The sequence below is a fragment of the Lemur catta genome, chromosome 15 (genome assembly GCF_020740605.2).
Source record: "Lemur catta isolate mLemCat1 chromosome 15, mLemCat1.pri, whole genome shotgun sequence".
Taxonomy (NCBI): domain Eukaryota; kingdom Metazoa; phylum Chordata; class Mammalia; order Primates; family Lemuridae; genus Lemur; species Lemur catta.
In genome coordinates this window covers 35,869,979-35,888,867 of record NC_059142.1, presented here as the reverse complement: position 1 = coordinate 35,888,867, position 18,889 = coordinate 35,869,979, and the positions used below count along the sequence as shown (strand labels likewise).

At 36.3% G+C, this 18,889-nt stretch overlaps 1 protein-coding gene across 6 annotated transcripts in view; it reads right to left on the bottom strand.

Moving 5' to 3' along the window:
- The window catches only part of SKAP1 (src kinase associated phosphoprotein 1), a 251,697-nt gene that overhangs the window by 227,167 nt on the left and 5,641 nt on the right, over positions 1-18,889 (bottom strand). For all 6 annotated transcript variants that reach the window (XM_045526284.1, XM_045526286.1, XM_045526285.1 and 3 more), the window contains exon 2: positions 6,307-6,412. In XM_045526284.1, the coding sequence (XP_045382240.1) occupies positions 6,307-6,412 (106 nt within the window). The remainder of the gene's footprint in view (positions 1-6,306; positions 6,413-18,889) is intronic.

Below are 18,889 nucleotides of genomic sequence, written 5' to 3'. Positions count from 1 at the left end.
ACACAGTGGGAGAGAAGATCCAGAATCCAAAGAAGAAATGATTCATGTGGTGTGATTATAAAAGCCTACTTTAGGCCCAGCTCATTTTCAACAGAATCATAAAATAAAATAAAATCCCAATAAAATGAAATTTCCTGAATCCTATTCCAAATTTTTAAAAAATCATAGCAACACCATAAAAGAAATCAAATAGAGGTTTCAAGGTTTGGTTGGTAATGTTTGCATCTTTGTAGCATTTGTTAAAAAAAAGAATTCCAAACAATATTTTGGGGAGACCACCTAAAAAGAAAACATATCATCACTAGGGAAATCTTCAAGTGACTCAGTCAGGGTCATAGAAATAACATCAGAATAAAGAGCTTGGCTCCTGACAGTTGTCAACACTCCCCACCCCTGCTCCAGTTTCAGTGTAACACAGAAAGTGCATACAAGGTGGGTCTAGATCAGAAAGAAGAGAAAACATGCAAATTAAAGAAATCCACCATCAGGAAGGCCCCAAGCCATAAGGTTCCTAGAAATCCACAAACAGATGAAGACAAAGAGGCATTATTTCATTGGTTTTCTTCAAGCAGACAAAATAGTATAGCTCTGGGAAAAAAGACTAGCTCCAGATCAAATGAGATTTAAAATCAAAGCCAAAGCAAATGGTGGTAAAATGAAGACAGTAATTTCACACAGATGATCTTTTCACACAATGTATGAATTAAGAGCCTCCATCTACTGACAAATAGAAAGGCTCCATGTATTAAAAAAATGACAAAGGATTTTCTGAGACCAAAACAAATCCATATTGAGTGGATAACAGGAATGTGCCCAAGTGATAATGATGGCTAAAATTCTATCAGGAGTAAAGCAAATCTCAGTGACCTAACTATATGGTTAAAGAGTAATGCTCAGAGGCCAGGTATGGTGGCTCATGCCTGTAATCCTAGCACTGTGGAGGCCAAGGTGGGAGGATCGCTTGAGTTCAGGAGCTCCAGACCAGCCTGAGCAAGAGCAAGACCCTGTCTCTAGCAAAAACAGAAAACATTAGCCAGGTGTGGTGGCATGAGCCTATAGTCCCAGCTACTAGGGAGGCTGAGGAGGAGGATCCCTTGAGCCCAGGAGTTTGAGGTTGTTGTGAGCCAGGCTGACACCATGGCACTCTAGCCCAGGCAACAGAGCAAGACTCTTGTCTCAAAAAAAAAAAAAAAAAAAATGAGTAGTGCTCAGCCTACTATGCTAATGAGTTAGTAAGACTTGAAGGGTGCAAGCTCAGTTACTTGCCTCCCTCCTAGGTAACATTTCAAATGAGGAACTCAGTACTAGGAAGCATTATACGTGATTTAGTTTCGCAAGCGATCTAAAAATTCCCTTAAAAATGCATTTTCCTGAAATTCAATCTAAAATCTAAAAGACATAAAATTAAAATAACCTAAGGGCAGTTTTTTTATTAGACATTTATTCTGAACCACCAAGGACTATATGCTTGCTATTACATAGAAAAAATATTATTTAAGAAAATTGTTTCTACTTTTTTAATAAGAAGTTTTGAAACGAACAAATTTATTCATCCAAATTTTTTTAATCCATCTATTACTTAGCACGAAAAATACTAAAATAGCATTATATATCAGACTCAGAGTCATTTATATAAAATATTTATTTGGGGGAAGCCCAAAGGAAGAAGCTTCTGCCCACTAATACCACCACATTAGCCCAGTATAAAAGAAAAAAATAGATCAAGTTAATCTTGGAGCTAGTACCAAATCCAGATAGCCTCATGAGTAAAAGAATAAACAAAATAATCATTATTGCAAAATTGTAAGGAGAGTTAATACATTCCAAAGCTATTTTGAAAGGACAAAGACTTGCTATGAAAAAACATAATAAGATGATCTTCCTTTCCAGATCTTAAAAGTTAAGCCAAGAAACCAACATCAGGTAATGTTATATCAGTCTCACCTGTAGAGCATTTCAGACTAAAAGAGCAAAAAATACAACCCCTCACTCCTAGAGAAGTAGATTCCCAAAATCTTTAACACAATTGTGAAATATCAACATACACTCAGTAACAGAGAACTAGTACAGAAACCTGGATATAATTGATCCGTTGAGAGAGAGGGCTGAAGTTGTAGCAGGTTTTTTTCTTTCTTCCTTAAGAATAGGAAGGAGGGACAGGACCAAAAAAGGAAGAAATGAATTATTAACCTTCAAGATGTGGTCAAATTATTGCTATGACTTTTTAGCCTTTTCAGAGCTATTTAAATGTAGATGCATCATACAAGTCCCTCCTACTCTTTTTTTTTTTTTTTCTGCGTTGGCACTGAAATTTCAGTACAAGTAACAGCAAAATTAAAGAACAGAAAGATGCTGTGAGCAAATTGCTAAACTTTGAGTAATACAAATGTACTAATAGTAAATTATACATTAGTTCTTTTGATAAGCACACTTCATTTGAATGTGTATTGTTTTGGGAGTTTTTAAGCTCAATAACCAACAATTAGGAAAAGTAAAATATATATAATTAATGGTAATGATATTTATAGTATACTACTTTAAAACTCTTGCTCCCAAGACCAACCCTTTGTCTTTTTTCCTATACTATAAAAATATCAGGATTATGCATTCTTAAGCTAAATCCTGTTTTAAAGCTAAATCCATGTTAAGCTGAAAATAAAACCTGAAATTCCCAAAGAAAGTCAGAATTATTTTTATGAGATTTGTATTAGTGTATCATGTTTCATGCAGAGCTGTAGGCTAGCCACCCCAATAAGACATGTTCAAAAATACTCTTTCAGCCTATACTTCTAATGTCCTGGGTTTTGTGCCATAATCCTGTTACACAAAGGTATTTCTTTCCATTTCAATATGCTATAAATCTACTTGTCTCTTTTTGGAACTCCTTTAGCATTATTAAGTTTCACAGAAGGAAACAATACTCCACGTTTGTTTCCATTGGCTCTGGCCTTTGCTTCCAACAGTGAGCATAAATGACGAGTTATCCCAAAAAGGGCCATCAAGAGAGAAATTAGCCATACCTCAATAATAAAAATATTCTATTTTCTACATCCCTTCACTGACTTTCAATGTATTCTTGCTGTCAGATGGCCTCCACTGAATCAAACATTTAAGAAATGCTCTACTGTTTCTCCGAATATGTAAGAACGCCATCAAGTTTTTGAGCGTAGACCATGTCTGCTTCATTCCAGGTGTCTCACATCTGGTGCTAATCCTGCAGTGACCACCATAATAAAGCAGGAGGAGACTTTGCCTGGCTTTCATCCTAACCATTCTCCAAAGAGCTCAATGAAAACTTGGACTCGGAATGTGAAAGCTGTTAGTTTTTAGGGAGAAGCTTTAAATGAGGAGGCAGTTTGAAGAACAGCAATGAAAATCGCAGCTCGGGACATCAAATACCACAACAGAACTTCATTTCCTTGAAATCACAGAAACTGCCATCCATTTTTATTTTGTATTACATGGAAAACATTATCCTTCATTGGTAACACTGTAAAGCCAAAAAATGAGTATGTAGAGATATATACAGATATGATTTTATTTTATAAGTCTGACAAAAGAGATAGCTGTGCTATTTGTACTGAAAAACAGATGAGCATTTGGAGAACATCCATGACTCTTGACACAACTATGATTTCCTGTGGTTAGTCACTCTAAACAACAGAAAGGTGGCAAATGGCACGTTATAACAGCCGTGATAGAGTCAGACGCTTCAATGTACAGCAAGTCCACAACCATGGAAAATACCACTGAATTCTGAGCCAGCCATAAAAATTAGGGCCAAGTCCCTAGAGTTTACCAAGAATTAGAGGCAGTGCTATTTTTACTTCTCTCCACCCTTTTCATTCTTGAGCAACACGATGTTGAGGAAATAATTAAAGGAAGCAAGAAAACAACAAAGATAGTAGGAGTTGTAATATATATATATATATTAATGTACATATATGTATATATAGTATTTATATTTATCTAGTAGCTTTTCCAGATTGTCCTGCTAGAAATTTCTTATCTACCTTCCAAATAAGCCCTGAAATGCTAAATTATAATTTTAGATAGGTTCCTACCCACCTCCAAATTTACCAAGCTCCTAAAATATTATTGATTTAATATGACTAAAGATAAAACTTTTTCAATGACTTTTAATAACTTTAATTTTTTTCATGTTACTGTATGTTTCATGTATTTGTCATATACATTTAGCTCTTAAGTTTGATGACTTCCAAATTTCTTTCCACACCCAGCTTTTTGGAGGAGATACAATTGCCACACAACACAAGGAACTGTGGCTAGCATTTGCAAACTTTCAGTATTTTCAAAACAATTAGTATCAACTCATGTAAGTGCCTAACATTGACTGGCCATAAATTGGACAATAGAGGTAAGATGGCTAAAGAAAAGGATTCAGTAAAACACGGGTTACATTAACAGAATGATGATTGAATGGGTGGATGTAAGGCAATTTCAAATAGCTGGCCAAAGGAAAGCCTTGTTTTTCCATTTTCTTGTACAGTATCTAGTTTCTGGCTCCTCATTTCCTCAGTGATCTGATAATTATGAAATTCTAAGTAAAATGTCATCTTTCTTGCAACAAATCAATGAACAGAAAGCTCCCATCAACAACACAGATATTTCCTAAAGCTCCTGCTGATTGTTTCCTAAATGTCTACCCCATGAACCACCCAGAAAGTTCCTAGAACAAGAAACCCACTCTACTGCGTAACCAATACAGCTTCTGTGTGTGCATGTGTGTGTGCATTTAAAAAGAGGATTAAGAAGTAAAATGCAACTGACTGTAATGAGTTGAGTTACCACAAATTTGCCTTCTATTACCAACTTAAGTTTGAAATTTAGCCCTTTCCCAATGCTATGGTACAGATATGGGAAAAAAGAATTCTTCCTCCTGTTTTTTGTCCCTACAGATGCAATAAAATTGTTTTTTGCATTCCTTATCACAGATTTATACCACTAGGACTACCATATATACCATCATGTTTAGGGCATTCCTCTCCCTATAATAAATACAATTTAAAATAATTCCATCTTTATCCCTCATGCTATCCTTATGGTAATTGTATATAATACACAGGCAAACTCATGAAAATAAAAAATTCTATAGGTTACTAACTAAGACTCCAGGTACACAACTAAGCCTAAACTTATCTGCTAATAGAGTAATATTATGGAGGAGTTTGTTTTAAATACTCTGCCAGCCTACCAAAAAGTATAGATATTCCCACTTTTGAAAAAAGCTCCCATCTTCTGCATTGTTTCAATTATTCAGGGCAACCCAGGCTGATAATTACACAGTCCCCAGTTGCTGAGTAAAAGTGATGCTTAATTAGCCAGCAGGAAAGATCGATTAAGATGCAGCAGGGCATCTCGTGAGGTTCTTTCACATTCCTGGAGGGAATAGATTCTGACTGTGCCCTTCCAAAGGATAAAGTTCTCTTTTCTAAGGAGTTTCCATGAGGTTTTTAGGGTAGATGCTAAGAATGGTAGGTCATGCAAATTAAACCCCAGCCATAACCCTGCAGATGCTCTTCCTTTTCTAAGAGTGCTCAGTTCAAGCATTCTGAATGACATTGTCACCAGGTTGGAGAAAGCAAAAATAATACTCACTTATCCCCAATTCTCATTCAGTTACCCATTTCAAGCAATAGGTGATCAAGAAATATATTGTAAAGGAAAACTTTGATTTCTTCCTTCCCCAAGGAAGTGTATGCATCTGTCAGATGCTCACATCCTAAAATGCACAAATTAGGTCACAGTATCTTATTTAAAAAGACAAAAACAAAAAAAAAACAATGAGCATAATATTCCAACCCAGTCTGGGACTAAAATATTCCAACATGGTCAAAGAATCAACTGCATAAGTCAGATTTAAGTTTTCTATCAGGGAAGTAAAATCAGTACCGAAAATCATAATGAAAATTATCTCATACTGCCTAACACCTTCCTGTTGGTAATTCAGACAAGCATAAATGTTTAGCTTTCACCATTTTTTTTTTGGTTAAATGCAAAAGTGTTCAATAAGGGCCAACATAAAAATTCAAAACTAAAAGCAGACTGATTATCTTAAGATACATACATAATCATCAAAACATTTTTATTTCAGTAAACTACACTAACCATGCTTGCTGGCCTCCAATTCAATTCAGTAAATATTTATTAAGCTTCTCCCAAGTATAAAGAACTATGATAGGTGTGTCTTATCTTGTTAATTTATACACCAGTAAAGTCGATTTTACTGATTATAAATTGCTTTAAATGTTATGAAGAAGAATAACAGAACTAGTTTATACAAACCTGGCTTTGATTTGCTGAAAGCCCCGTAGAATATGGTCTCTGTGGTCCCTTGCAACAGTACCGAGGTTCTCATTCCGCAAACCTTCTGCCAGGAACTCTTCAGTATCTAAAAGAAAAGGAGAGTTGATCAAAACAAAAGAAGACTAAGGGAGAAAGAGGAAAATCTGAAGGATTAAGAAATGGGTATTTTTTCCTCTTTAAAAATATTACAGTTGCAGAGCAATGTGAATGTGCTTAATGCCACAGAACTATACACTTAATAATAGTTAAGATGGCAAATTTTTATATTATATATGTTTTACCAGAATAAATAACTAAAATTTTATATATACTTGTGACATATTCTAATAATTCAAGACCTTGCTGTGTATTTAGAAAGCTATCACATATATTCAACATAAGATATAACTATTTTATAAGCCATTTTAAAGAAACATTTACATATTAATTATCATTGATAACACAGGATGGATTGTCAATTTCATAAACATATAAACATTACAAATATTATGTCACAGAAGGTCACAGGCCAATAAGAAGCTAGAAAGAAATACCAATAAATAAAGCTGAAATAAAAAATAGAACTGAACTGCAAAAATCAAGGACAAAAGGGCAGGCATTCAAAGAAACATTAATTAGCAGATGCATCATCAATGAAAATGACAATGCAACCAAGTGTAGGAACCCACATGGAAAAGAAAAATGTGTCCAAAAGAAGGAAACTGCAATTAATATGAATATACATTATAAAATAGGGATGTGATGAAAATACATAATATGAAACCAATCATGTTATGTTTAAGGAAGAAATTGGGAGGTCTACAAATTTTCAAAGATAAAATACATTGATAATAATTACAACTGCTAGAAATACTAGGTACACACTTTATTCTGCATAAAAGGTTTATCATCCCCAAAAAGCATATAAATAATACAGTTAAAATTTTCCATCTCCAAAAATTGTGCCTGAAATATGAAACTGTATCATATATACTATCAAAATAATTCTATGAATTTATACAAAGGGGTTACATAAGCATATGTAAAAATTTGTTTTACATTCACACCATTCAACAACACCAAGCAAAAATCTTAGATAGCCATCACTAGGACTTTTGGTAAGATATAAAGGCCTGGAAACTGAAAATTTCACAAAGAACCACCATCAACATCCAAGCCCTGAATTGCATCTATTGCATATGTCATTTAATAGGTTCCTCCATGGTCCTTTGAACTCTAAAGAATGAGGAAATGGGAAGTTAAATTAAAAGGCAAAAAAATTAACGTCATCTGAGATTAAATTCGCATAATACATCATAATAATAGGATAAAGAACAAAAACCGAACAATCATCTCAATAAACACAGAAAAAGCATTTGACAAAAGTTAACAGGCCTTCATGACAAAAATACTCAACAAACTAGAAATAGAAGCAAACTTCCTCAAACAGATAAGGAGCATCTACAAAAACACCAGCAGCTAATGTTGCACTTAATGGTTAAAGACTGACCACTTTCCCCCTGTTCCTAAGATCAGGAACAAGACAAGGATGTCTGTTCTCACCACTTACACTCAACAATCAAGACAATATGGTACTGGCATAAGGATAAACATATAGATCAGAGAAATGGAATTGGGAATCTAGAAATAAACCCAAACACTTATGGTCAATTTTTGGCAAGAGTGCCAAGACAATCCAATGGAGAAAGAATAGTTTTTGCAACAAATGGTGCTGAGACAACTGAATATACACACGCAAAAGAATGAAGTTGGACCCCTACCTCACACTATATACAAAAAATAAACTCAAAATGCATCAAAGATCTAAATGTAAGATCTAAAACTATAAAACTCTTAGAAGAAAACATGTGTAAATCTTTGTGACCTTGGATTAGGCAATGGCTTCTTGGATATGACACCAAAAGAAAAAAATAGACAAATTGAGCATCAGGAAAATTATAATCATGTTGATAGTATAGACTTTGATATGATATGATTACAATGGCACTTTTTCTCTGTGATCTTCCTCCCCAAAACCCATAACCCCAGTCTAATCATGAGAAAAAGAAATTCTAATAGAGAGGCATTCTACAATACATCTGACCAGTACTCTTCAAAACTGTCAAAGTTGGCCAGGCAGGAGGAACACTTGAGGACAGGAGTCTGAGACCAGCCTGAGCAAGAGTGAGATCCTATCTCCATAAAAAATAGAAAAATTAACAGGGTGCATGTGGTGGCACACACTTGTTGTCCCAGCTACTTAGGAGGCTGAGCAGGAGACTTGCTTGAGACCAGGAGTTTGAGGTTGCAGTGAGCTCTGATGACACCACTGCACTCTAGCCCAGGCCAAAGAGTGAGACCCTGTCTCAAAAAAAAAAAAAAAAAGAAAGAAAGAAAGAAAAAAAACCCGAACAAACAAAAACAACCTGTCAAGGTCACAAAAACCAAGGAAGATCTGGGAAAAGTTCAAAATAAACTATAGATTTTAGTTAATATTGTATCGGTATTGGTTCATTAATTGTAACAAAAGTATCATACTAATGTAAAGTGTTAACAATAAGGGAAACTGAGGGGAAGAGGAGAAATAGGAACTCTGTACTGTCTGCTCAGTTTTTCTGTAAATCTAAAACTGTTCTGAAAAACAAAGTCTATTAATAAAATAAGTGCCATGTGGTATAATCTTAATATTTTGCAAAAGAAAAATACTGGGCTCAATTCATTCACTAACCGAATCTTCATTGAGTCCTATTGAGTCCTTCCTACATGCCAGTCAAGGACTGTGATAAACACCAGAATATTAACAATGGTCATCTCTGGGTGGTGGAATTATAGCCATTTTTATCATCTTCTTCATATACTCTCTATTTCTAAATGTTCTAAAAATATGTGTTTTAGAATCAGAAAAAATAAGTAAAATAAAATCATTATGCAAGCATGAAGTGATATGACTCACAGTTTGAATAGACAGACTTTAATTTTCATTCCTCATCTTCATTTTACTCAGTGGTAGTGAGTAGAAAGGAGGGTCCGCCAGGCAGAGATAAAGTGGGGAATAAAGAAGATTCTACAGGAAGTAGAGCATTAAAATATATTTTTTATTCCTGTAGATGACAAATACTACATATATAAAATTTTTTGAAAGACTTCCTTTCAAAACACTTTAGGAGCTCACATGTTATTTTAAGTACTTGTTCTTTCACCTGTACCTACTCAGGGGAATAAAAGGACACAAAGATAACCTCTTCCATACGTCTCGTCAGATTTTTTTAAATCTGCTTTAAAAATATACCCACAAACTTAATAGAGGAATAAGCATATAACCAAAAAAATATAAAGAAGTCAAAAGCAAGATCTACATGAGGAATTGTATCTCTAGTATTATATAGACTTTCCAATTCATTTTATGAAGCCAACATAACCCTGGTACCAACACTTGATAAAGACATTAAGGAAAGAAAATTACAGACCCATATATAACACATTTGCTCTTCAGTTTAAAAGATAACGTTACTCACAGTGAGTATAACCCATAGATGCCTGAGCAACCCTACTTGGAACACACTACTCACCATTGAACAGAGAAAAGATTTTAAAAGGTCCCTCAGTAAATCACCCTCCTTATTTAACCAAGGTCACCATTCTATCAGGTGTGTTTTCTGTGAAGTGATCATCCATTTACAAACAAGAACTTTTCTAATATAAACATCGTGTCCAGTCACATCAGGATGCCTCGGGCTCCCTGCAACCACAACACCCGGTGTGAAAAGCACCACTATCCATACAAAAATGTCCCCCAAGTGCCTCTGACACCACGACACTCACTACACATAGGACCTGATGCTACAGGGTCTTCCCAGAGTCACCTTCAACTGGGGTGTGAGCAATGCCACATGGTGTAAATGTCCTCATACCAAAGACAAAAGACAAAATCCAAAACATACCATAAACAATGTCAAATTGTCTAAATGCATTTATTCTTCAACAAACATTTATTGAGTACTTATTACATGCTAAGCACCAGAAAAGTGAACAAGGTAGATTTAATCTCTACCTTAGGAGTTCACAGTCTAGCAAAGAATACAGACTTAAATAAACAATTAGAATAAATTGTGACAATAAGGGAAGTGATGGGTGTGCAGTCACAGGCACCTAATCTAGAGGGGAAGGTAGGTCAGGGAGACCTCTTGGAGAACTTATCTTTCATTTGAAACTCTCAAATTAGCAAGTCAAGTGCGCGTGCTTTGGGGAAGTGAAGAGTTGGTAGGATGAGGAAAAAAATGGGCCAGGCACAGAGAATATCACATGCAAAGGTCTGGAGGTTAGAGATGGCAGGTAGTTGGATAGACTGGATGAATTTCAACTGGAGGGTAGAAGATGAAAGCCAGGGGCAAGAGTGAAAGGGTGGAAATTTACTGCTCATGGTGCAGGTGAAGAAAAATTCTCAAAGTTTAGGATAGAAAGAAGTAGAAAGTTTATTTTCTCAGGAAAGAGAGAGAGAGAGAAAGAGAGAGAGAGAGAAGGAAAGAGACACAGAAAGAAAGGGGTGGGGGAGAGAGAGAGAATGTGGCCACGGCACTAAAGAAAAGGTAGACGGTAGTGCCTGGCAGTTGAGGAAAAGTGGCTGGGTGGTTTTAAAGGGCAAAAATGGCTTTTTTTTTTCCTCTGCTCCAGCAGACTGATAACAGAAGTGGCTGCAAAGTAGCTGCAGGTGCCTTTTTTTTTTTTTTTTTTTTTTCCTCTCTGTGAAGTTGAGTTTATCTGAGTCCTTGGAATCTAGTTTTTGGCAGGAACTGAAGTGGGGAGCTTGCACCCCTGTTGTCTACTTAGTGCTCTTCAAAGCTGAGAAAATGAAGTCTTAGAGATAATGAGTTAGGCCACAGGTGTTTTAATTAAAACAAAACAGGGAGTAGCTGTGCTGTGAGTTTCCTTTTCAAAGGGGCAATTCCATGCTGTGAGTTTATTTCTCTTACTTTCTGTTTGGTAGTTTATTTTCCTCTGTTAGATAGATTATTAGTAAGCCCACATTTCAAAGAGGGAAGGGGGTGTAAGATTAATCTAGAAGCAATCTAGTGGCCACATACATATTTTGTGCTAAAAGTAATAGACAATCATTTTAAGTTCCATATTTAAAAAGTAAACACAGCTCTGGAATGAAGTAATTCACAGCTGCCCTAAAACAAAAATTCCCTCAGCTTCCAGGCAGTTTATAGACATCTAGGCCAGTAGGTCAGAGTAGGAAAAGCAAATAGGAAAATATGGCCAAAGGACAAGGGAACAAGGGGTATATGCAACACCGGACACATGATATGATCATTACACCCCAGCAAAAAAACACTGTAGAATCTAAGACCAGCTGAAAAGATTCTGACTTGGAAGGATGCACCCCAGGACCACTAGGTTTTGCAGACTGGTGAAAGTTTCCAACATTCTCCCCAGTTCTCTGATCTTGTCCATTGACAAGGTTACTCTTTTGTTTATTTGGAGGAGAATGACACGTTATGGATCACATTTTCTAAACTACTAAAAGATAAAGGTTGCCTCCTTCTGTTTCCTAAGAAATGCTTCTAATACACTGAAAGAAAAAATACTTCAGTTGGTGTACCCTAATAGTTAGTTGCAAATGCTTTTGTTAATACATGTTTCTAAAACTCAAAAGTTCACTTCAATCAACCTTTTTTGGAGGCAGGATGAATGGCCAAATGCTGTTGAAAACAATTCTGCCAACCAAATGCCAATCAAAGCATTCCTAGAGGGGATATTCTATAAAACTATTTGAACTATTAAAGCAGAACTCACATTTCTGAAAAGAAGAACAGCATAAATTGCTGCCTATACTGGCATTACACCCAAGAAACATTTGAGATTTTTTGGTCTACGGGGACAAGGGTTAGCACAAGTTAAAATGACCCACCAAATTAATTCTACAAAGTTTAATGTTGGGCAGTATTTCGGGCCCTCTTCAGTAAAAAGAAGTCTCAAGTACTCTTTAAGTGTGAATGCTTGTCCTGACTGGGAACCATCATAGAAATGTCCATTCTCTCTCTTTGCTGCTGAGTGTATTCTCATTTTGCTTCAACAAAACTCTGCTAAAGTCTGCCATCATTCCTCCCCCAGCCCCCAGCCTCCAGCCCCCCTCCTCTCATCATAGCACCTCCAAGCCTGCTGGCAGCCACACTTTCAATGGGAAGATGGAATTGGAGGTGAGAGGGCAAGACAGGAAAAGGAGAGAGAAACATGAGGAGAGAAAATTCTGTCTTCTCCTCCCTCTGGGTCCTTACACTGGTTCTCACCTCCTCCCCATGTGGGGCCCCATTCCCACTCCCATCTGTCTCCTTAGATGGTCTCTTCCCTAATCCTCAGAACCCCAACCTGGCTCCCATCAGCTCCTCACCCCTTCCCAGCCCTGCCCACTGGAGTCATTCCCCAGGCACAAGTACCACCATCAGACCTTGGAGTTGGAGAGGAAGGGGATTAAGAGTGTGCTCCCCGCGACTAGCAAGGAGGAAGCATGTGGAAGCCAGAGATGCCCAGACTTCAGCAGGGAGAGAGTTTCCGGAAGCCCAACTTGGAAGGTGGGCCCCCATGAAAATATTATGTCTTTAGTCCTCTTTTCCAGGTATAATACTTGCAAAGTAGTTTTTAAAAATAGGCTGGCCTGGGAATCAGCCTAAAAACCATGGTTCTTTTTCCCATAAAAACATTGTTTCTGTAAAAAAATACCTAAGGGAATATTGGAAAATAAACTATTTATTGATTTTTTTTTTAATTCTAGAAGCAGGATGCTATTTCAGACTCATCTTCTCTTAAATTTTCAATGAAATCTAGCATTTTTTTCTAATTAAAAAGAAAATGTTTATTTATCTTGAAGATGCTTCACTCTGAACACTCTGAAACAGTTAAAACCTTAAAGACCAGACAGCACCCCTCCAGGATGGAGAGGGGACCCTGTGTGGGGAAGGGCAGAGAGGCAGAAAAGGTGTGTTGTGAAGAAGGACTCCCAGGAGTCCATCCGGGGCCCTTTGTATTGGTAATGGTAGGCAGGGAGTAAAGATCTGTTTGCATCATCCCCAGGACTTCCATAAGTAAACTTTTAACAGTAAGACATCCTTTCTATTAATAATAACAGGCTATGCCTAACCACAGTGTCATGCCTAGCAAGCCATGCCTGCCAAACCAAAACAATCTCCACCTTGGCAAGAGTAGAAAACCATATTTCATTCTAGGTTATCTGAGTATTTTATACATTTAAAAATGCCACAACTATCCCTTTAAGTTACATATTGCTATTTTACAGAAAAAACCAAGCTAGTTGATAATCCAACTTCTATAAAGTCTCATTGACAGCTTCTGGTATAAACAAATATAATTCCTAATTCCTTGTCACAGTTATACTGATGTTATCATACCATTAGGATTTCTGGAGTCACTCTTACATATCTCACTAACATCAAACCTCTAAAACTTTAGTATACAATTTTTCTGCCCTATTAATCGAAGCTTTCACGGAAACCTTGTCTTATCTATTTTCATGCCAACAAAATAAAAGTACTATGGTGGGGGAAAATGACTTTCAGTTTGTTTATAACTTGTTTACTAACATTAGATTTTTGATCTGAAAATTAATTGGCATCCTTAAAGCACATACTTTTTGCTTTTTGTTAAGAGGAAAAACTTGTTGGCAAGGCTAAAATCATACCTACCAGCTTTGTTTTGGTTTGCAGGAAGTTGTCAGCACACAATAGAAAAGCTGTCAGCATGTTCTGGTTGTGGTTAGGTTTAACCTGCTGATTGTTTCTGCCCCATGACCCAAGAAATCCATGGTGTTTATATTTTTAATTCTCCTACCTCCTGTAGAGGAAAAATGGAAAATACCTGTATACTCACAACATGGAGAAAACAAAACCCAGAAACAAAAACACAGAGAGTACTTTAGATTAAGTTTTAACTAGTGGCCAGCCTAGAAATCCAGGATTAACACTTCTGTAATCTTCATTTGAGAATCTTAAGAATCTGTCCCATAGAAATATTTGCATAGGTATACTGAGATGCACAGATAGAGATGTTCTCTACAGGACTGTGGAAATATAAAATGTTTGGAAACAACCTAAACATCCATCAATAGGACAATAGCTAAATAAATTGTGAAATAGTGTGCAGCTGTTGAAATATATATTTACATACACACACATAGATGGATGGATACATAGACTGATTTACGTGAAAAAGTCTCCAACACTGCTATGTTAAAAAACCAAGTATTATATATGCTTCTATGTTGTGCAAATTTCTACAATAAAAATATATCTATCAGTTATTTTTGTAGCTAAAATAAATACATGGACCATGACATCCACCAGAATGTCTAAAAATAAAGTGACTGCAATACCAAGTGTTGGTAAGGATATGGAGCAACTCAAACCCCCATACACTGCTAGTGGGAGTATAAAATGGGCACAATCACTTTGGAAAACTGTAGTTTAACACACACCTACCCTATGACCCAATAATTCCACTCCTAGATATTTATCCAAGAGAAATGAATGCTTATGTTCACAGAGCAAGTTACATGAGAATGCTCAGAGTAGCTATATTCATAAACAGCCAAAAACTGAAACAATTCATTATCCATCAGCAGAAGAATGGATAAACAAACTGGAATATTCACATAATGCTATACTACTTAGCAAAATGGAACGAACTAATATACACAACATAGAGACATTTCAAAAACATTACTTTGAGGATGGACACAAAAAAGTATATACTGATTGCATGAAATTCCAGAACAGCACAAGTAATCTACTGTGATAGAAGTGAGAATAGTGATTAGCTCTGGGAGGGAATACTGACTGGAAAGGAAATTTCCTAGGGTGACAGAAATGTTTATATCTTGATCTGGGTTGTAGTTGCACAGGGGTGTGTGTGTGTGTGTTAAAGTCTCCAGTTTTAACACTTAAGATTAGTGCATTTCATGTATGTAAATCATACCTTAATAAAGTACTGAGGAGGAAGGGGGGAAATAGAAGAAAGGAAGGGAGGGAGGAGGGAAGGAAGGAATAGATGGATGGATAGATGAATGGATGAATGGATGGATGGATGGATGGATGGATGGATGGATGGATGAAGAGGCTCACACAAAAACTTACCAGAAAGAAAAATTATTTTAAAGGGAATGTGATGTTAAGGAGGTTTACTAAAATGTAGTTAAGAGATGTTTTCTGTAACTAGTTAAGTACACCAGCATACTTTTCATACCTGATTTATAATATATAGTACCTTAGCTAATTCCAACTCTACTACAATATTGGTTTAAATAAGTACGTACAAGTATGTGCCACTTGATACATTTTAGTAAAGCTCCTATTATGTGAATATAAACTTTATTTTCCCATAACATACTAATATTAGGATATCAGCAAAATGTTAGGAGACCCTAGATGAGAATTTAAGTAATTCATAAATGATCTTACCAAAGCCATTAGCCTTCAGGAAAATTTTCTGGATACTAAGATCACTCTATTTCTGAGCCCAGATCTGTCCTATCTTCCATGTAAAAGCTAGATAGTAAAATTAAACAGTGGAACTCAAAGACTCCAAACCTGAAAAGCCATCTGTTATAACTATAATGCAGCACTGACAAACCAGAAAAGCAAGCAATGAACTCGGAAACACAAGGGAAATAAATATGAATAAATGTAGCAGAAATTATAGGATTTCTGTAGGGTGTAATGGCTTATAACATGAAAAAATTAGATCTATGATAGTTATGTCAATATGTTAAGATTTTCAGATGATGGTAAAACTTGCAACTTACCTTACTTTTCCTATGTTTAAAAGGATTAAAAACTGCTTAAGTATGAAATTAGGCAAAAATATTATCTTAATAACTGGCACTACAATTCCTCTTAAGGAAAGAATTGTCATTGTTTGGTAAAATAATTTGTTTTGTTGTATGTGAGTGTTGCTGAGAACCTAAACAACTAAATAGATAGTTAAACCGCCTTTTCATGTGGCAAGGAAAAAAAAAATTTTTTTTTTTTGGGGTGGTTTTCTCCAGATAGAATAAAGGGAGAAAGTGGCAATAAGAAGGCATAAGGCTGGGAACTAAATCAGGTGGAGGGCCAGAGGGTAAACTCTGACACCTAGGCGGCAGAAAGGTATTTAGGAACAGGAATGCCTAATGCTCAAACTGAAATCCTTTGCATGACTGCAATGTAAACCCCTCCTCTCTCTCCCTGCACCCTCTGAATCTTCAGTGATGTCCTCTACAGTCACAGGGACTTCATGTGTATAGGCTTTTGTGGAAATTGAGGAAGAGGATAAACCTAGGCCAGGGTTTCTCAAACTCAGCACTACTGACAATTTGGGATGGACAGTTCCTTGCTGTGGGGGTTGTCCTGTGTATTATAGGAAGTTGAGTAACATCCTTAGCTTTCATCCACTAAATGTCTGTAGCACCCTCCCCAGTTGTGACAACCAAAATGTCTCCAGATGTTGCCAAACATCCTGAGGGACAAAATCACCCCAGTTGGCCTACACCAGTCACAACTCAGGATAGACAGCAAGCATAGGAGCATATGATATATGCTCAATCATATAGGAACAGACTAGGAAAAGTTTCAAGTGCCACCTCAGAGAATCTCTTTGTTACAAAACAAAATTGCAGCTGAAACATGAGAGTAGAAAAATTATATGTTTGGGGCCAGGTCCAATCCTAGCACTCTGGGAGGCTGAGGAGGGGGAATTGCTTGAGGCCAGGAGTTCAAGACCATCCTGAGCAAGAGCAAGAGCAATTCCTTGTCTCTACAAAAAATAGAAAAATTAGCTGGGTATCATAGGGCATGCCCACAGTCCCAGCTACTTGGGAGGCTGAGGCAGGAGGATTGCTTGAGTTCAGGAGTTTAAGGTTGCAATGAGCTATGATTAAGCCACTGCACTCTACCTGAGGTGACAGAGCAAGACTCTGTCTCAAAAAAAAAAAAAAAAAAAGGAAAAGAAAAATTATATATTTGGGAATCTATGAGTAAAGAAATTTCAGTGAACTGCAGAGTAGCTGACAACAAAAGGAAGGAAGCTAACTTTCTCCTTCCTCCATAAAGTATCCCATTGAAACAATCGCTATATTCCGAAGGAAAGAAATAGAGAGATCATGAAAGAATCCCCACAAGTCTTCCCTAATGTAGAAAAGCAAGGACGGACCACCAATATAAGCAAAAGGTCATGTCTAAGAGTTTTCCTGTGGAAAGGCAGCTGCAAAAAAAAAAAAAAAAAAAAAGAGGTCGATAGGACTTCTTCAAATAAAAGTTTTTAAAATTTTACTTACCAAACACTTAGATGGTATTTAACACATGCCAGATACTGTTATATATTCTTTTCAAATATTCATTCCTTTATTCTTCATATAAGTTGTATAAGATAGGTAATATTATTATCCCCATTTTACAGATGAAGAAACTGAGGCCCAAGGTCAAACAGGCATTAAGAGAGTGGCAAAGTCAGGATTTGAATCTAGGCAAACTACACACAGAGAAAATTTACAGGACCCATTAGAAAACACTATAGTTCAGAAAAAAAAAAACACCTGAAGAACTACAGAACATGCCTCCCTCTGAAGTAGATTTATTACTAAAGAATAGAAATGTTTAGAGTATTTCTAATTCTCAACAACATCCAAAAAGTCATTACATGCATAAATCAGAGCTTTATAGATGTAACGAAAATGAAACAATGAATGTTGAGGAAAGAATACATGGAAAACTTTATAAGTAAATGTTGAATTTTTTAACCATAATGAAAGCAATGACAGATGAGACAATAAAAGAGATGAAACAGAGAGAGCAGATCAGGAGTCCAATATATTTAGGATATAAACTCCAGTGAAACAGAATAAAACAGATGGAGCAGAAGCATGATAATTCAAAAAAACTTTTCCAAGTCAAAGGAAGACCTGAGTCCATATATCAAGCGGGTTCATCGCATACCAGGCAAAATTATTAAAAGGTCTAAGATCCGGCCACAGTCTAATGATATTTTTTAGAGCGAAGAAAAATATCCTATAAACATCCAGGCAAGGGGTGGGAGGACTGGATTATAAAAGAAATATATTAGGCTGGCATCAGACTTCTCCTTCACAAAATTAAAGATCAGAAGATAATGAGACTTCTAAAGGTTGAGTTGGGGGAAGGAGGAAGGAAGGGGAAGAGTATGACCCCAGAATTTCATGCCCACAGCTAAGTTTATATGAAACAAGAGAGACACATGCTCAGACATGCAGAGGCTCAAATAGTATATTATCCAAGTACCCTTCCTGAGATATTTCACACAGCATTATATTCTAGATTATCATCCACCAGGGCTTTATGCACTGTTCAGTACAGTAGCCATTGTGGCTATTGAGTGGCTGAAATACAGCCAGTGCAACTAAGGAACTGAATTTTTTTGTTTTATTTAATTTTAGTTAATTTAAATCTAAATAGCCACGTGTGGCTGGCAGCTACTAAATCAGACAACACAGTACAAATACCTAAGAAATAAAAGAAAGAGTTCAAGAATAAAAAATTCATGGTAAAAAAAATAAGTAATG